At 40.3% G+C, this 18322-nt stretch overlaps 1 protein-coding gene across 20 annotated transcripts in view; it reads left to right on the top strand.

Annotated features, from left to right (window-relative positions):
- The window catches only part of NRCAM (neuronal cell adhesion molecule), a 320549-nt gene that overhangs the window by 208440 nt on the left and 93787 nt on the right, over positions 1-18322 (top strand). For 19 of the 20 annotated variants that reach the window (XM_024990762.2, XM_059885646.1, XM_010804207.4 and 16 more), the window contains exon 4: positions 16421-16621. In XM_024990762.2, coding sequence (XP_024846530.1) covers positions 16516-16621 — 106 coding nt within the window. In that variant the 5' untranslated portion in view covers positions 16421-16515. 20 annotated transcript variants of the gene reach the window in all.

Genomic DNA, 18322 nt, shown 5'->3' with positions numbered 1-18322 from the left:
ATCTAGTTTTAGATTATCCATCATCCCCTAAAAATCCCTTCCTGCCTCCAGCCCCAGGCAGCCATTAATCTAGTTCTGGTTTTATAGTTTTATCAGATAATTGAAATCTTTTGCATCTGGTTTCTTTCACTTAGTGTAGTCTTGAGGTTTTGTTGCTCATATCAGTGGCTCATCCTTTGTTACTGCCGGGTAGTTTTCCATTAATGAATACACCTTATTTTGTTTATCTTTTCACAATTGATGGGACATTTAGATTGTTTCCGAGTTTTTATTATTATAAAAAATGCTGGTATGTCCCTTTACATTCAAGTTTATATATATATATATATATATATATATAATATATATATATGTTTTTATTACTCTTAAGTAATGAAACTTTGTAAGCAACAGTTAGAACTGGACATGGACCAACAGACTGGTTCCAAATCGGGAAACGAGTATGTCAAGGTTGTATATTGTCACCCTGCTTATTTAACTTATATGCAGAGCATATCATGCAAAATGCCGGGTCGAAGCCAGGAGAAATATCAATAACCTCAGATATGCAGATGACACCACCCTTATGGCAGAAAGTGAAGAAGAACTAAAGAGCCTCTTGATGAAAGTGAAAGAGGAGAGTGAAAAAGTTGGCTTAAAACTCAACATTCAGAAAACTAAGATTATGGCCTCTGGTCCCATCACTTCATGGCAAACAGATGGGGAAACAATGAAAACAATGAGAAACTTTATTTTCTTGGGCTCCAAAATCACTGCAGATGGTGACTACAGCGATGAAATTAAAAGACACTTGCTCCTTGGAAGAAAAGCTATGACCAACCTAGACAGCATATTAAAAAGCAGAGACATTTCTTTGCCAACAAAGGTCTGTCTAGTCAAAGCTATGGTTTTTCCAGTATTCCATGTATGGACGTGAGACTTGGACTATAAAGAAAGCTGAGTGCCAAAGAATTGATGCTTTTGAACTGTGGTGTTGGAGAAGACTTTTGAGAGTTCCTTAGACAGCAAGGAGATCCAACCAGTCCATCCTAAAGGAAATCAGTCCTGAATATTCATTGGAAGGACTGATGCTGAAGCTGAAACCCCAGTACTTTGGCTACCTGATGGGACGAACTGACTCACTGGAAAAGACCCTGATGCTCGGAAAGATTGAAGGCGGGAGGAGAAGGTGATGACAGAGGATGAGATGGTTGGATGGCATCACTGACTCGATGGACATGAGTTTGAGTAAGCTCCAGAAGTTGGTGATGGACAGGGAAGCCTGGCGTGCTGCAGTCCATGGGGTCACAAAGAGTCAGACATGACTGAACTGACTCTTAAGTAAATACCTAGGAGCAGAATTGCTCCTGGGTTTATAATAAATGTGTTTTAAGTTTTAAGAGTTTGCCAGATTACCGTAAAGCCCGAGACTGTGAACCACGTGGTGAAGCCATCTGGGCACCCTTACCCTCCGCCTGGGTACCCCTTCCCAATTTAATCTCTTGCTTTGTATGCCAAAAAAAAAAAAAAGAAACGAGAGAGAGAGATTGGCAAATTATCTTCCAAAGTGGCTACCTTTTTACCATCTCACAGCAACGAAGTGAAACAGTAAGCATTCTCCCCATGCTTACCAACACTTGATATGATCCATCTTTTTGAAAACAGGTATTCAAATGGGTGTGGTGGTATCTCTTTTGGTTTAATTTATCTAATGATAAGTTGTATGAGCATCTTTTCATGTGTTTGTTGGCCGTTTGTATATTTTCTTTGGAAAAGTATCTATCCAAACCTTTGCCCAATATTTTTTTTTTTACTGTTTGTCTTACTTTTGAGTTGAAGAGTTTTCTTTTTATATGTTGTGGATACAAGTTCTCTACTAGCTTTATGATTTATAAATATTCTTCTCATAATCTGTGGCTTAGTTTTGTATTTCCTTATTTATGTGTTTTGGAGCAGAAATGTTTTTCATTTTGATAATGTTCAAGTTATCATTTGTTTCCTTTTATGGTTATGCTTTTAGTATCAGATCTAAAAAATCGAATCCAAGGTCACAAAGCTATTCTCTTACTTGATTAAAATTATTGAATTTCATTCCTTTTAAAATGATCGAGAATGATCTGGATGCCACAACAATGCCTTAGCCATCTGTTTTTTTAGTTTTCTGCTTTAGTGGTTGTGCTAATGATAGGAATCCAGAGACCAGGTATACTGTTGTCTTTTAAGTAATTATAACTTGGCCCCAGAAGCCTTATATTTTCCATTCTGCTGAGCACTGTTCCCAAAAAGTTCCTTCCTGCCTGTTTTCCATCCATTTCCTTTGACCACCGCAGCCCCAAGCAGCCATTGATCTGGACATAATTGAGTCTCAGATTATTGAGTTAAATTTAATTGAATAGTTCAAATTTTCCTGCACATTTTATTCTTTGCATGAGAAGATGGCACTCTTTTTTAAAAAATTTGTTTGCTTGAATTTATTTTCCTGGCAGTGTTGTGCTGGTTTCTGGTGTACAGCAGAGTGATTCAGTTATGTATTATTGTGCCACTCATGTCAGGTGTATTCTTAATTTTGTAGCCTCGCAAATTAAAATGTTAAGCATCTGATGTAGAGACTACTACATTTACTTCCTTCTCTTGAGAAAAATATACTCATAAACCTTGGTTTTGTACTCTTGCAAAGGCCTAGAACACTTTTTAAAAAAATTCTTGAAGGAGACAAAACCCTAAGCTTTGAAAGCCTTCCCAAGATAGGCTAATTGGATATCCATAAGGTGCTGACCCTGGCCTAGTGAGTTTTGGCAAAGGGGTGCCCCCAGTGCTTATCAACTTAAACCTGAGCCCACTGACCTGGCAGGCAGAGAGAGGACCTTTAACAGTTTCCTCTGCCTGTGACTGGGCAGCCCCAAGACTCACAGCCAGTACCCAGTGAAAGCCGTATCCAGTTGTTCTTTTGTGCTCTGGAATGTCTCTGGGGTCCCTTGGTCTCCAACCTTATTCTCGGTGGACTCCCTTGGTCTCCTCTGTCTTACCTGATTTACCTGATTACTCCCTTGGTCTCCTCTCTCTTACCTGATTTACCCAGGGTTTTCATCCTAGACTCTAACAACTGCTCTGCCAGCCTTTTGAATTGTTCTCCAAAAGATGTTCCTTCTTGTAATGCTCAGCTTGGCTCCCCTGGATGCAGAGATCCAGAAACCACTGTCCAGCGTCAGCCGAGAGCCCCAAGCCTTCTCTCTGAGAAAGCACTGGACACTGATGTGCCTTAGCTGCTTCCATCCTTCTGCCCTTTGTGTGAGAGTGCTCTTTTCTCCATTCCCACCTTGCCTACTTTTATCAGAGCCAGTAACCAGCAGCCTTGTGGAATCTGATGCTTTGCTCTCTTTTTCCATTGTCTGATCTTATTTGTTTTTCCCTTCTGGTGTAGCATCTCAGTGGTTTTACTGTGTTGCTGTGTGCTCAGGCCGGAGAAGGCAATGGCACCCCACTCCAGTACTCTTGCCTGGAAAATCCCATGGACCGAGGAGCCTGGTGGGCTACAGTCCATGGGGTCGTTAAGTCAGACACGACTGAGCGACTTCACTTTCACTTCTCACTTTCATGCATTGGAGAAGGAAATGGCAACCCACTCCAGTGTTCTTGCCTGGAGAATCCCAGGGACGGGGAGCCTGGTGGGCTGCCTGTCTATGGGGTTGCACAGAGTCGGACACGACTGAAGCGACTTAGCAGCAGCAGCAGCAGTGTGCTCAGGCACTTCAGTTGTGTCTGATTCTTGGCAACCCTATGAACTGTAACCTGCCAGTCACCTCTGTCCATGGGATTCTCTAGGCAAGAATCCTGGAATGGGTTGCCATGCCCTTCTCCAGGAGATCTTTCTGACCCAGGGATCAAACCCACATTTTCTGCATTGCAGGCATATTCTTTACCCACTGAGCCACTAGGGAAGCCCAATTTGGTGGGCTTTTTATTAGATTCTGCTTTATATCATAGCAGGTGCAGCTCTCAGAATTCAGAGTAGGGCTAGAAGAGACCTTAGAGGTATTCAAAGCATGAGCCTTTATAGAGGGACTTCTATATAAATGTTTTCCTTGAAATAGTTATGATTCCTTTCATGTGCTTAAGAAATTATTTTTCATAGGTATTTTTTTTTTGCCCAACTGCTTTGTGAATTACCACAATTTCCACATTTAAAAAAATGATAATAATCATAGTATAACTTGGAAATTTCTGACATCTGCATCATTTCTTCTTTCATTTTTTTTTGTCTTCATCCTCCTATTTCACTTTTCCACTTACTTCCCAACTCTCTTTCCAGAAAGATTACAAATATTAATTTCTAGGAACTCAGTTTACTCATAAAATTTTTTTTCATGATTTACTCACCTGAGGAGATGCAAAGAGGCTGTAATTCTAGGTTTAATGTTCCTACTAACCAACTTTGATGCAAACCAGAGACTTTTCTCTCCTGATTCTTCCAGGAAGCTGGAAACTTAGACCAAGAATGCTTTCCTCTTAATGATGCTTCTAACTTGCTCTTTGAGTTGGTGTTTGTTCCACACCATAGCAGTGAAATTCCGTATTCCTTCTGTGGAGTCCATTTAAGTAGTGATAGTAATAGAATATGATCTTTTTATAGAAAAGGTGGTTTCTGAGAAGGCATACACAACAAATTATTCTAGAGCTTTGACTCTTGGCTTGATTGAATCTCACATTGCAGAGAACAATGTTTCTAACACTCATATTTCTGTGTGCTTTGCTTCTATGGACTCCTGAGGAGCCCATAATTTAACTTCCTAGAGACTGAATTCTATTCTAAATGCTCAGAAGGAAGATGCTCTTTGAAGTAAATCTGACAAATTCTCTTGGAAGCCTATGATCATTTGCTGATCATTTTTATAAATGCAGATTTTCACATAGGCTGTTTAAAAGAAAATTAAATGCATCAGGAATTAAATATGAATTACTCCCCTGTTTTGTGGGTAAATTCTTTGTAGTAGAAAATGTATATTAGCAAGTGACTGAAATGTGTTCTTTGTATGAAATAGCCTCTAGCTGGAATGAAGGATTTCCAGCTTATGATAATACACCTTCCCCAGCACCGATAACAAGCGGAAAACACAATTCTTCATGTCATGTCAGACTCCATTTCTCATTTTCACGGTCTCATTGTGATTACACAGAGCTTGGATACCTTGGCAAAATGCATTTGGAAATGTTACTGTGAAGATTATAGTCATCTGTGACAAGGCAGGAGGGACAGCCTTGGATGTGATTACTCTGGGTCTTCTGACTGCTCACCCCCATGCCCAGGCCCATGTTTGGGGAAACCCAATAGACAGGAAAGAATGATTCAGAAATGCAGCTGGACGGAAGGCAGAGGAGGTGGCTGCAGCCAACAAGCACCCACACAGCCCTTGCTCAACACCAAAATCCTGCCCCCTGGCTGATCACTGAGAGCAAACAATAGAACAGTGTAGCATGTCACTTCTGAAACTCTTTCCAGAAAGGGACCTTCAGAATTTACTGTGAACTGAGCATGCTGTCTGTGGCAATGATAGCAGTGCCCTATAGATATTTGTAGGCACTAGACATTTCCCAGAATCCCTTGTGGTTAGTGTCATTGACTTCTTCTGGTCCATGGGTTAGGAGCAAAAACTGTCAGCATCACCTCTGGGTAGGGGCAGTTAAGAGCAGGAGAGCACGGGGAATCTGAAAGTCATATGTGGAGATGGCAGCCTCAGGGAATGGTGGAGCCTCTGTCAGCCTAGAGCCTCTGTGCCACCCACACTGGACACGGGCAGGACTCAGGTCTAAAGGGTACTGTGCTAAGCACTGAGACCTCTGAGTTAATTTCTCACAGTGCTTTAGGCTAATTCTCTCTCCAGCTCTTTCTTCTCCCCAAACCCTGACTCCAGGCTATTAGGAGAAGAAAGCACTGAGATTTTGACCCCTGCTTTGCATCCTCAGTGGCTCATACCATTTAACAACAAGAGCAGTTTGTAAATCCTTCTTTCTTATCTTTGAAGTACGACATAAGTTTTTAAAAAGTGGCAAGTCTGCCAGGCCTTCCAAAATGCTATTATCTACTATTAAATGGCTGCCATGTTGCCATATGTTGTTTACTTGACAAACAGATAAGAATACTAATATCCTGCAGGGCCTTTTCTGCTGAAAGTTTTGATAAACTGTTTCTGATCCTTACATCTTTTCAGTGGTATTTATAGAAATCTCTGTTTACAAGAAGATAAATAGAGCCAGAACTTGTTTCAGTGACTCGACAAATGTTTCTGAATATATTACTATCAAGGCCCGTATTTCAGATTTAATTTTCCAGTTCTCAGACTTCACCCTTAGAGCTATTCCCTACTTTCCATGTTTAAAAATTGGAACTTTGTTTCTGTTTTATAATCTGAAGAAAATCACCTAGGAAGTGGACCTTGCTTTGAAGAAATAGACCTGTCTCTAAGGCCTGCCTTTTTTCTTTTCCTCCCCCTTTTCTTTGATACCCTGTTTAGTAGGAGAATAAGTAGATCCAAGGAGAAGCCAAGATAGAACACTAGCAGATTCTGGTCTGATTCATGAAGATCAGAAGGTAAGAGAGGCAGACCTTCATGGAGCTCCCTCTCATCCTATTGTCTAGCTTAATTTTGGCGTTTCTGCATTAGAAATAGATTGATAGAACACCTAAAATCCTGAATCAGGCCTTGTTTTTGTTCAGTTGCTCAGTCGTGTCCGACTCTGTGACCCCGTGAACTGCAGCGCACCAGACTCCTCTATCTTTCACCCTCAGTCTGCCCAATTTCATGTCCATTGAGTCAGTGACACTATCCAACCACTTCATCCTCTGTCACTTCCTTCTCCTCTTGCCCTCAATTATTTTAGGGTAAAAAGTTTTCTTTGGAGTCTGTGGTAATTATTTTCTATTTATTGAGTACAAGTTTTGTATGAGAACTATAACAAGTCTGTACTCTTTGGCGGTACATACAAGGAAGTATATAGAGGAATTATATATTTTTCTAGTGTTCTATCTTGGCTTCTACTTGGATCTACTTATTCTCCTACTAAACAGGGAATCAAAGAAAAGAGGGAGGAAAAGAAAAAAGGTAGGCCTTAGAGACAGGTCTATTTCTTCAAAGCAAGGTCTACTTCCTAGGTGATTTTCTTCAGATTATAAAATTGGATAATAAAATTGGATAATTTTAGAGTCATCACCAGACTATTCATTTAGGATTCCTGTAGCTCCAGCCATGATATTGTAAGGAGATATGTGCATCGCAATCATCAAGCCTCTTAAATGGGTATATTAGCACCTTTCTGGTTGCAAGGAACAGTCTGAGTTTTATTATTTTGGGTATCTGTGGCTATGTAACAAATCACCCCCAAATTTTGTGACTTGAAACAGTTGATGATTTTTTTTTGTAATTCTGAGGCTCTGTTAACCTTCAGGTGATTGACATCTGATTGTTCTGTCTCAGATGGTTCTTCTGTGGCATGTGGTTTATTCAGCTGCTTTCAGCTGGGAGCTCAGTGGAGCCCAGAAAGTCCAAGATGATCTTTTGTCTACGTAAGGTCTCTTTCCACTCTCTCCTCTCATCATCCATAGTCAAGCTAAGCTTCCCAGAAGGAGCATTACAAGAGGAAAGCCCCAGTGTGCAAGTGCTAATGATACCTCTCAATTTGCATAATCCTTGCTAAAATCTCATTGGCCAAAACACATCCTGTGACCAAGCCCAGAGTCATTGTGAGAGGGGGCTACACAGAGGGATGGACGCTGGAGGGGTGCTTCCTGGGGGCCAGCAATATAACAGTCTACCTACCACACTAATGAAGGCTTATTTTAGAATTCGCAGGATGGAAGAAAGATGGGAAGATCTTTTAGCCACAACCACTGTTCTGGCAAACCTCACAGAGAATTGGAACATTGTTCGGGATGCCAAGAATTTTAGAGACCCGGTGATCATAGTACAAATGGAGCAGGTCCTTTGTCGTCGCCTGAGGTGTTCACCAATACTACGGGCACTCAGTTGACCATTTCCACTGATTCTGTTACTGCCTACTGGCTTCATTCTGCTCATGACACCTCATATCCCCTGCTGACTCACGGTTTCTCATGCTGCCTTGCCTCTGTGTCATCTTTGACCTTTGTTCCTTCTCCTAACTGTGACTTATTCTCCCTTTCTGCCTCATATTCACTCTCCCCATGAAAAAGGAATTTGCTGCCAATTGGTTGGTCACTCTCGAGCCCTCTAAAATCGCCAAGTCATCTCACAGGCACTACGTGGCCTTTGGTCAGACACCCACGCCTGATTCTTCTAGCCTCGGTCAGGGTGGTGGGGTCAGTGCAGAAAGACAGACTGTGAGTAGGGCAGGCATTCAGAGGAAACAGTTTCCCCTCTGGTCTGTTTAGCTGACTGTGATTGGATGTGGAGGTAGGGTGAGGAAGGCTTCCTTTGAGAAACTCCCAGGTGATGCTAGTGGTAAAGAACCCACTTGCCAATGCAGGAGATGTAAGAGATGTGGGTTCGATCCCTGGGTTGGAAAAATCCCCTGAAGGAAGGCTTGGCAACCCACTCAAGTATTCTTGCCTGGAGAATCCCCATGGACAGAGGAGCCTGGCAGGCTACAGTCCATGGGGTCGCAAAGAGTTGGACGTGACTGAGCAACTTAGCACACACATGTATACTGTTCCTCTCCCTCTACCCATTCTTCCTTTCTCATCAGCTCTGTCACCCCTGAAGCTAATCCTGACACCTGTCACCAGATAATTGGTGGACACATGTGGACAGGCGCCACCATTGGTCAGGGTCACCATTAGTCTCACCCTTACGGACTTTTGTGCATTTGTGTATGTTTGATTTTTTAAACTGAAGTATTAGTTGATTTACAGTGTTGTGTTTCTTCTGTACAGCAAAGTGTTTCTGTCATACATAAGTACACATGGACTTTTCAGTAAGCATGCTTCATCCTTCGTCTTAGCTCTCTCAATTAGATCATTCTCTATTTCCTTTCTTGTAATTTCTGTGCTAAATTTAAAGTAAGGAAGATTGAAAAAGCCTATATCCAAATAATTTTATGTGATGTAAATAACTAGATTTTATTGAAAGACTTGCCTATGTTTGATCTAACTTCAATGGCAAAAAGGATTTAAAGCTGTTTTCTGTATCTAAGAGCCCCTTAAAATATTGTTTTATATATTTGTAGACCTCTTTATACATAAAATAGCTCTATAAGAATTCACAAAACTTGGTAATAATAACCTTCCCCAGGGAGAAACTGGGATTGTGTTGTGTACTTTGGATTATATGATCTTTTGTACCTTATGAATGTTGTACCATCTCCTTATATGTTGCATACTTTTTTTGAGCCATTTAGCATCTTTTTATTTTTATTTTTTAATTTTTTAAAAAATGTATGGCCCCTTTTTGTTATAAATTGAAGTATAGTTGAGTTACTATGTTTCAGGTGTACACATAGTGATTCAGATAGACATGGGTATTAATATACTTCTTTGGATTTTTTTCCACTATAGATTATAAGATATTGAGTATAGTTAGTTCCCTATGCTACACAGTGGGCTTCCCAGGTGACACTGGTAGTAAAGAATCCGCCTGCCGATGCAGGAGACATAAGGGACGCAGGTTCGATCCCTGGTTGGGAAGATCCCCTGGAGGAGGGCATGGCAACCCACTCCAGTATTCTTGCCTGGAGAGTCCCCATGGACAGAGAAGCCTGGCAGGCTGCAATCCATGGTGTCGTGAAGAGTTGGACACGACAGCACAGCACAGTACACACATACATATCACATCTTCTTTATCCATTCATATGGCAGTTGACATTTAGGTTGCTTCCGTGTCTTGACTGTTTTGAATAATGCTCCTATGAACATTGAGGTGCATCTGTTTTTTCGAATTGGAATTTTTGTCTTTTCTGGATATTTACCCAGGAATAGGATTACTGGCTCATATGACAACTCTATTTTTAGTCTTTTAAAGAACCTTCATACTGTTCTCCTTAGTTACATTGCCTACTTTTAAAATTAACTTTCTAAAAGTCTTGTCTTGTCTCCATTGTACTAATTTTCGGTTCCTTCTAAAGGTCAGGGCAAGTGTGTGATACATGTCTAGTGGTCACTATTCATATGCAATCTACTATGAAGAGGCCCCTGGAGATGTGCTCTAGGAAAATCTTCTGTAGACATTCAGAAACCATTAACACTTGTTTGTTTGTTTGTTTTTTTAACATCAGTGACTAAATTTGGTAATTCTGTTTGCTTATTGGCTAAGTGCAAAATAAGAGGATACGAGAGGAAGGGAAATGCTAGAGGCTTCTCAGGGTATGACAAGCTGGAAGCTCCAGAACTTTTCAGAAGCACTGGAGCTTTGGGTCTGTCACTTTACATATCATGTGTGTCCTTAAGCAAATGACTTTACCATCCTGCATCTCAGATTCCTTATCAGTAAACTGGGAAACGAAATAGAGTTTCTTGTTTGGGGTTATTGGCAAGATGAGATAAGTTAACACATGGAGCAAACTCAGTGTGATTCTTGGCACAGAGAAGGTCCCAATGAATAATGGCCCCATGATTTTTTTTTCTCTCATCTGTTAAATGGGTAAAATACCTGCTTTCCTATTTTCTATGGTTTTATGAATACCTAGCAAGATAATCAGTTATAGTGCTCTGAGGAATGGAGATTTGAGCTATTATCAAGATGTATTCTATCATCTGGAGAAGGCAATGGCACCCCACTCCAGTACTCTCGCCTGGAAAATCCCATGGACAGAGGAGCCTGGTAGGCTGCAGTCCATGGGGTCGCTAATAGTCGGACACGACTGAGCGACTTCACTTTCACTTTTGACTTTCATGCATTGGAGAAGGAAATGGCAACCCACTCCAGTGTTCTTGCCTGGAGAATCCCAGGGATGGGGGAGTCTGGTGGGCTGCCGTCTATGGGGTCGCACAGAGTCGGACACGACTGAAGCGACTTAGCAACAGCAGCATTCTATCATCTATTATTTGGTTAAAAAGCATCTGTTACTTGTCCTCCATTCCTTCAGTATTATTTCAGGTTCTAGGTACCAGATTTCTTGTAGAGTTTCTATTAAGGGACATCCTTTGGGGCTCAGAAGGAATTATAAACATGTTCCTTTGCTTCACAAGATTTGCCTTTTTATTTGAAGAGATCATTACAGTCTCTAGAGTCACATAATCCCAAACTCCTTTTTTCTAAGGCACATTCATGGTAGTGGAGTTATGTAGGTTTGTATGACTTTGTTGATGTGTTAACTATACGAACTCTTTGTCAATTTCTCTCTAATCTTCCTTCCATAGTCTCAGACTCAAAACTTATGACTGACAAGCACAGCCATGGGCTAGGATTGGGCACTAATATGCTTATTCCTTTTGGTAAGTGTTTAACAAAATATAAAAAGTAACCATCCTAATACTACTCAGCTGTAAAAAAAAAAAAAGAAAAGAAAAAGAAAGAACAAAATAATGCCATTTGCAGCAACATAGATGGACCTAGAGATTATCAGGGAGAAGACAACGGCACCCCACTCCAGTACTCTTGCCTGGAAAATCCCATGGACGGAGGGGCCTGGTAGGCTGCAGTCCATGGGGTCGCTAAGAGTCGGACGCGACTGAGCGACTTCACTTTCACTTTTCACTTTCATGCATTGGAGAAGGAAATGGCAACCCACTCCAGTGTTCTTGCCTGGAGAATCCCAGGGATGGGGGAGCCTGGTGGGCTGCCATCTATGGGGTCGCACAGAGTCAGACACGACTGAAGCGACTTAGCAGCAGCAGCAGCAGCAGCAGCAGCAGAGATTATCATACTAGGTGAAGTAATCCAAAGACATACAATGTGACATCACTATCACTGATATGTGGAATCTAGACTATCACATAAGTGAACTTATGTTTAAAACGGAAACAGACTCCCAGACATAGAGAACAGACTTGTGGTTACCAAAGGGGGAAGGGGATGGAGGAGGGATAAATTAGAAGTTTGGAATTAGCAGACACAAACTACTATATATAAAATAGAAAAACAACAGGGTCCTACTATATAGCATAGGAACTATGTCCAGCATCCTGTAATAAACCATAATGCAAAATAATATGAAAAAGAATATTTATATACACACAGATACATACATCAATCACTTTGTGTATATCAGAAACTGATACAACATTGTAAATGAACTGTACTTCAACTAAGAAACAGTAACCATCCTGAGTTGGCTGCTAAAAAATACCTTTCACAGTCAAGATGATGCCACTTCCAGTTAGCTATCCAGTCAGAGAGGCCAGCTGCTGATGGCTCACCAGAGCAATAATTAGTGTGCCAAAGGGCGTGCAGTCACATAAGCATCTTTGTTTATTGGCTTAGAGAGTAGATCATGTTACATTGTGCAGTCAGCACTGAACCACCCATGTTGGGATGCTAAAAAGTACAAATAGGCTAGAATGAAGTGGTAAGTAATGCATGGCCTCCTGGTTCTGGTAGAGAACTGCTATTTTTTTTTTTCATTCGAATTAATTTCATTTCTCATTTGAGAAAAGCAAAGATTTTCTTTTCTTTCTAACGACAAGACTTCTTAGGTAAGCAACAGGAGTATGAAACCTTTGTTAAAACGTGTGCTTGTATGATTTAATATGAATTTTATACAAAAGAAATAAGGGAAACTTAAGTGTTCTTTCTTTCCTAATGGTGAAAAGTTTACTAAAGAAGGGAAATTTTTTTTTTCTCTTCTGTTTCAGAGATTCTAAAGGTAACGTGATAAGTCGCTTTGAATGGAGTTAAATGAAGCAAAATAGTAAAAGGCTTTCCTGTTTATGATTACTCTGGGTCATTTTAACAATATGTAGTTTTAAATATTGGGGTGATTTGTATTCTGAAGATGAACCTATCATCTTTCTCATTCAAGTATGCTTTAAAATGTCTGTGGCAAATATTTTTTTAAAATTACAAACTATGTTGTGCTAGCATGCCCTATAACTTGACTAAACAAGATGCTATTTCAGATGGGGGTTTCATTCATCTTAATGTAATTGCATAAACCATTTAGTTTTGGTTCATGATTCTCACGTAAAAGAGAGTGACCATTGTTCCAAGGTAAACTATAAGGCAGTTGGGCTCCTGGCAGGGCAGGGCTCTGACGTCAGTACTCAGAGTGCAGAAGCAGTGATTTTCCTCTGTGAGACATGCAAAGTCCATCCCTCTTACAGAGAGAAAGTTCACTTTTCTGTAGTTGTATTTGATTTTCACTGTGACTTTCAGGGACCTAGTGCTGTCCTTAGAGATTGGGTTATTCACCTGTGATGGCATTCGTAGGAGAAGTCAGTGATTTTCCATGGGCAGGATTCAGAGAATGGGCTGGGCCATTGCTTTGTCCTCCCCAAACAGAACCTACACTGGAGATGATTTTGTGGCTATTGGTCTAAATGAGCTTACAGCTTCTGATGAGAGACTGCATCTTCATTTATTATAGTTCATGACCTCCTCTCATTGTGAAGATTTACTCATGTCTCTTTAAGTAAGTGCTATCTCAGTTTTTCTTAAGATTTTTATTTTTTTCTTTATACAACACCGTGATTTAATATGCAGTATTTTATTCCATATATATTCTGAAAAGATAAGCAGGTTGAATGATACTTTCTTTTATAGGATGTTGTCTAATAGTTTCTCTGTTTTGAAGGATGAATAGTTAAGGCATTCAGGGAAACAAATAATGAATGAAGAACTTAGAAATTGTATGTAGTTGCTTAAGATCTTATGTGCATTACAATTTATTTGTACATCTTCTAGAAAGTGTTTTAGTTCTCTGGCATCTATTCCAGGCACTTAAATTGAATAAACTCAGTTAGTTTGACACACAATTCAGGCAGGTGTTCCCTTTGTTTTCTCAATGTTTTGTTCTATAGTTTTCTCTCAGTATGTGTAGCATGTATCATTGACTTGTTTTAGGGTCATCTTGCCATTTATGTTTTATTTTACTTGAAGACTATCTATAAATTCACAACTAGCATTTCAACAGAAAAAATCATGAAAGACCTAAGTAAATCTGATTAAATAATGTAGATCTGCTTTGCATGCACAGAAAGACAGTCTGGTTTATATTTTGGTTAGTAATGGTTGGGTGAGCTTCTCTACCTGCCTCTCAGTGTTTAAATCGTGATGTTTATGTATTGTAATATAGAAAGACAAATTTCCTGGCTCTTAAATGAAAGCACACAGTATGGCTGTTTCATTCATAAAATAATATTTATATATGTATAATGTCTATGTTTAGAATTTTTTGCATTTGTTTAGCATATTTTTATATTTGTTTTGCAAGAAATACACAACTACAGTTATAATCATGTTCAAATCAGAACTCAGTTGCTAGCAAAACACATGTTATCAGCATCATTTCATTTCTCTTTTATACATTTAAGCTCTCTTCCACACACAGACGTAATATGCCAACTGATTTGACCAGATTGATAAGAGTTTGGTTTTCAAACCAAGTAGTGTAAATATAGGCAGTTATGGTTTCACTCTGTTACCTTTGTAAAAATGCCTCCTCTTCAAGAGGATTTATATAAAGGACTTTTAGATAAATAGTTTTCTGACTTTTAGACCATAATGCTGAATTGAGTAAGAAACTGAAGAATTCTGGTAGGAAACCAGGGATTCCCAGGTGGTATGATGGTAAAGAATCTGCCTGTCAATGTAGGAGACTCCAGAGACATGGGTTCAATCCCTGGGTTGGGAAGATCCCCTGGAAGAGGAAATGGCAACCCACTCCAGTATTCTTGCTTGGAATATCCCAAGGACGGAGAAGCCTGGCAGGCTACAGTCCATGGGATCGCAAAGAGTCAGGCATGACTGAGCATGCATACATGCACATAAGTATAAATATAAATATAGCCTTAGATAGACTGTGGTCAGAGTGCCTCTCTGAATACAACCTCATCTTTCCCCTTTCCCTGCCTTTTTTTTTTTCTGCCTATATTATTTACTCCCTACCATATGCCAGACACTGTGATGAGCTCTGGGGACATGATAGGGAACAGGGAAGATGTGGTCCCTACTCTTTGGAGGTTTTCAGTTGAGTGGGAAAGATAGACATTTTAAAAATACACAATTACACAAATAATTCAGTAATGAAACTGCATAAGTGACCCTAGTTTAAAATAATGGCACCTCTCCTACCTTCTTGAGAGAGAGCCATTGGTCACTCGCATCTCTTAGGGAGAAGATTATACCCATCATTTCACGCAGGAGTCTGCTGTCAGACAGAAGCCTGTCCGACATTCTGTGTTTGTGCTCATGTTTTCTTATGTACAGTAGACAGTTTCATGTGCCAGGTATACTATTTTAGATTACAAAGATGGGAGAGGCACAATCTTTGCCTGAAGTAGTAGGGGAGAGAGCATGCATATCCCCCAAAAGTATATACCTGTATAATAACGTGATGAATAAAACAAGGAATTTCAGGGGTTCTCAGAGGGTGAAATAAATGACTTTATTTGAGTGGTCAGCTTGTGTTTCCATTTTCAATGATCTATAAAGAAATCCTTTGGACACTGATGAGGGACTTTGATGGAGAGGACATTCCAGGTAAAAGGAGTAGGATAAACCAAGGCAAGAAGTTGGGAAAACTCAAAGCATATTGAAGGACTGGCCCAAGAAAGAAAAGCAGAATCAGGCAATCAAACTGACAAACAAACAAACAAACAAAAATAATAACTTATGTCGAAATAGGAGGAAATAAGGTTGGTAGGATAAACTCAGACCAGATCACTGAAGTTTTTTATTACCTGTTTAAGGGTATTTGAACTTTATTGGGTAGGTCCATGAGACTACTCTGATGATTTAACCAAAGACCTTTTGAGAAAATTAGTCAGCATTGTTTCAGAGGGTTGCTGCAGTGAGGAAGACCTGGAACTCAGAGCCCAGGCGTGTCTGTTGCCACAGTCCATGTAAGAGATGGAAAAGGCCAGTGTTCTTGGTGGCTCTGCCAGTAAATCGGTGTTTGAGGTTTGAAACAAATTGACAACCACACCCTGAACTTTCACAGAGAGAATCTCTGGAAAAGAGAAGCCATTAGGCCTCCCCTTCAAAGTCACACCTTTTAACCGATTTAAAGCTAAGTTTTCTTGCTCTATTAGAGACATGGTAGCCTCTGATATAAACACAGATATTTAAACTGGGAAAACCAGAAGGATGGCACTAACAGGTTTTGCTTGACATCATTGCAAATATTTCTGACCTAATTTTAGCTGATTTATGAATAAATGATTCTTTCAGTCCTCAGAGTTAAATATTTAAAAGTTAGCTCCCATTTAGAGTTCATGTATAATACAGAACTGCTGTTCTGAACTACAGACTTCCTCTCTTCATTTCCTTCTTTCAAAAAAAAAAAAGATTACACTCATTCTTCCTCTATCCTTTTTCAGTTTCCTGCATGAGAATTATTGAAACACTGCACACAAATCTTTTGTGAAAGAAGAAAAGGAAATTCAGCTTGTGGGGCTCAGCAGGAGCTCGGCTAATGCAGCTTAAAATAATGCCGAAAAAGAAGCGCTTATCTGCAGGCAGAGCGCCGCTGATGCTCTTCCTGTGCCAGATGATTAGTGCCCTGGAAGTCCCTCTTGATCGTAAGTATTAACATTGCAAAGCTCTGAGCCCCTGGAGCCAGAACCTCCCCGGCATTTACCATCACTCTGAACAGTGTGGATGGAGGACACGTCTGTGTGATTCTGAAAAGCAAATCAAACAGCACCTGGTGTTTATAAAGAATCAGTCCCTAGGAAAAAAAAAGAATCAGACTCTAGAAAAGGCCATCGAATGGGTCAGACACATGGTCCCCTCCCTGTCAGTCTTTCCCTCCCTTCAGGTCCTTTTTGGTGTACCTCTGAGGGGGCTGGCCCAAGAAGGAGTGAAGTGTGAGCTGATCTTCCCAACAGGCATCTTTTTATAGAAGCCATCCTGCAGGAATTGCTTTTGGACACAGGCAGGGAAGGAGAGGGAGGGACGAACTGAGAGAGTAGCGTTGACACGTGTCCACTGCCAGGTGTGAAATAGATAGCTAGAGAGAAGCTGCTGTGTGGCTCAGGGAGCTCGGGGCTCTGTGATGACCTAGAAGGGTGGGATGGGGAAGGAGGCTCAAGAAGGGGGAATATATGTAAACATTTAGCTGACTCACGATGTTGTACGGCAGAGACTAACAGAATTGTAAAGCAACTATACGCCAATAAAAAGAATGATCACGGATTACCTCCCACCTCCCCATTTATCCCCTTCCCACCTCTCCATCTTCTCCCTTCATATGCTGAGAGCAAAATGATCATCTCTCAGCCAACCCCACGCCCCTCCGTATCCCCAGACTACCCCCGACTCATTTCTCTTGACTCAGACAAGGCAAAGTTCACTTTTGAGTTTTGAATCTTAAGTATGAGTTTAGAGCTAGAAAATGTTTCTTATCAAAGCCTAGTGAAAGGTCTTTGTTTTAAAAATGGTGATTAAAGACCAAGATGTCAATGTTGAGAATAAAACAAGTCTTCAGCAAAATTGCTATTTATAATGGAGCAAGTAACAGCTACTATAGGAGCTCACCCTTTCCTCAATAAAGCACCATATATGCTGCCCTGTCCCCGAGCTGGGTGGCATCTGAAAACTTACAGATAATGCTAAGTGCCAACGGGTTCCTTTTCCTGCAATGGAAAGCAGAATTTCAAATCTGGACAGTTACTGTACTTCAGAATTGATTTATTCTTTATCCCTAATCTACATGACCTCTTTAAATCCATTAACTTCTTGAACAGAACATCTGTTTGGCAAGCTTTCCAAGGTGCAAGGAAGATAACACTTTCCTGGGGCAATTCAATTGTTGTGATGTCATTTTTTTTTTTTTTTAACCAAAGAGATTGCAACTGCCAACGGGAAGAAGAGATGTGATGGGCCCCATGCTTTGTTGACTCCCTTTGCTGTGCATGTTTAAAGTATAAGAAAATGCAACATTCAACTTCTTTTCAAAAGATATTCATTCAGTGACTTTAATTTCAATTAAAAAAAAAAAAGATATGATTGGTTAAGCCCATTGGAGTTTGAATGCCTAAGTAAGCATTTGCCCTAGCAGATATGTAGAAGTGAGAGAAAAGCATTGAGAGAAATGCTTTTGTTCTCTCTTGTGTTAAATATATTCTCCCTTAATCTGACTGCTCAATCTAACAATCAGAGGGAAACAGTCACCTACGGCTAACTCAATTATCGCTGCTAATGGAGAAGAGGCAGAACCATGATGAAAAGAAAGTCACAGACAACCCAGGCGCTCCTGCATTAACCTTTGCAAGTAGTAA

This window comes from Bos taurus, chromosome 4 (genome assembly GCF_002263795.3).
Source record: "Bos taurus isolate L1 Dominette 01449 registration number 42190680 breed Hereford chromosome 4, ARS-UCD2.0, whole genome shotgun sequence".
Taxonomy (NCBI): Eukaryota; Metazoa; Chordata; class Mammalia; order Artiodactyla; family Bovidae; genus Bos; species Bos taurus.
This window is presented reverse-complemented; position numbering and strand designations above follow the sequence as displayed.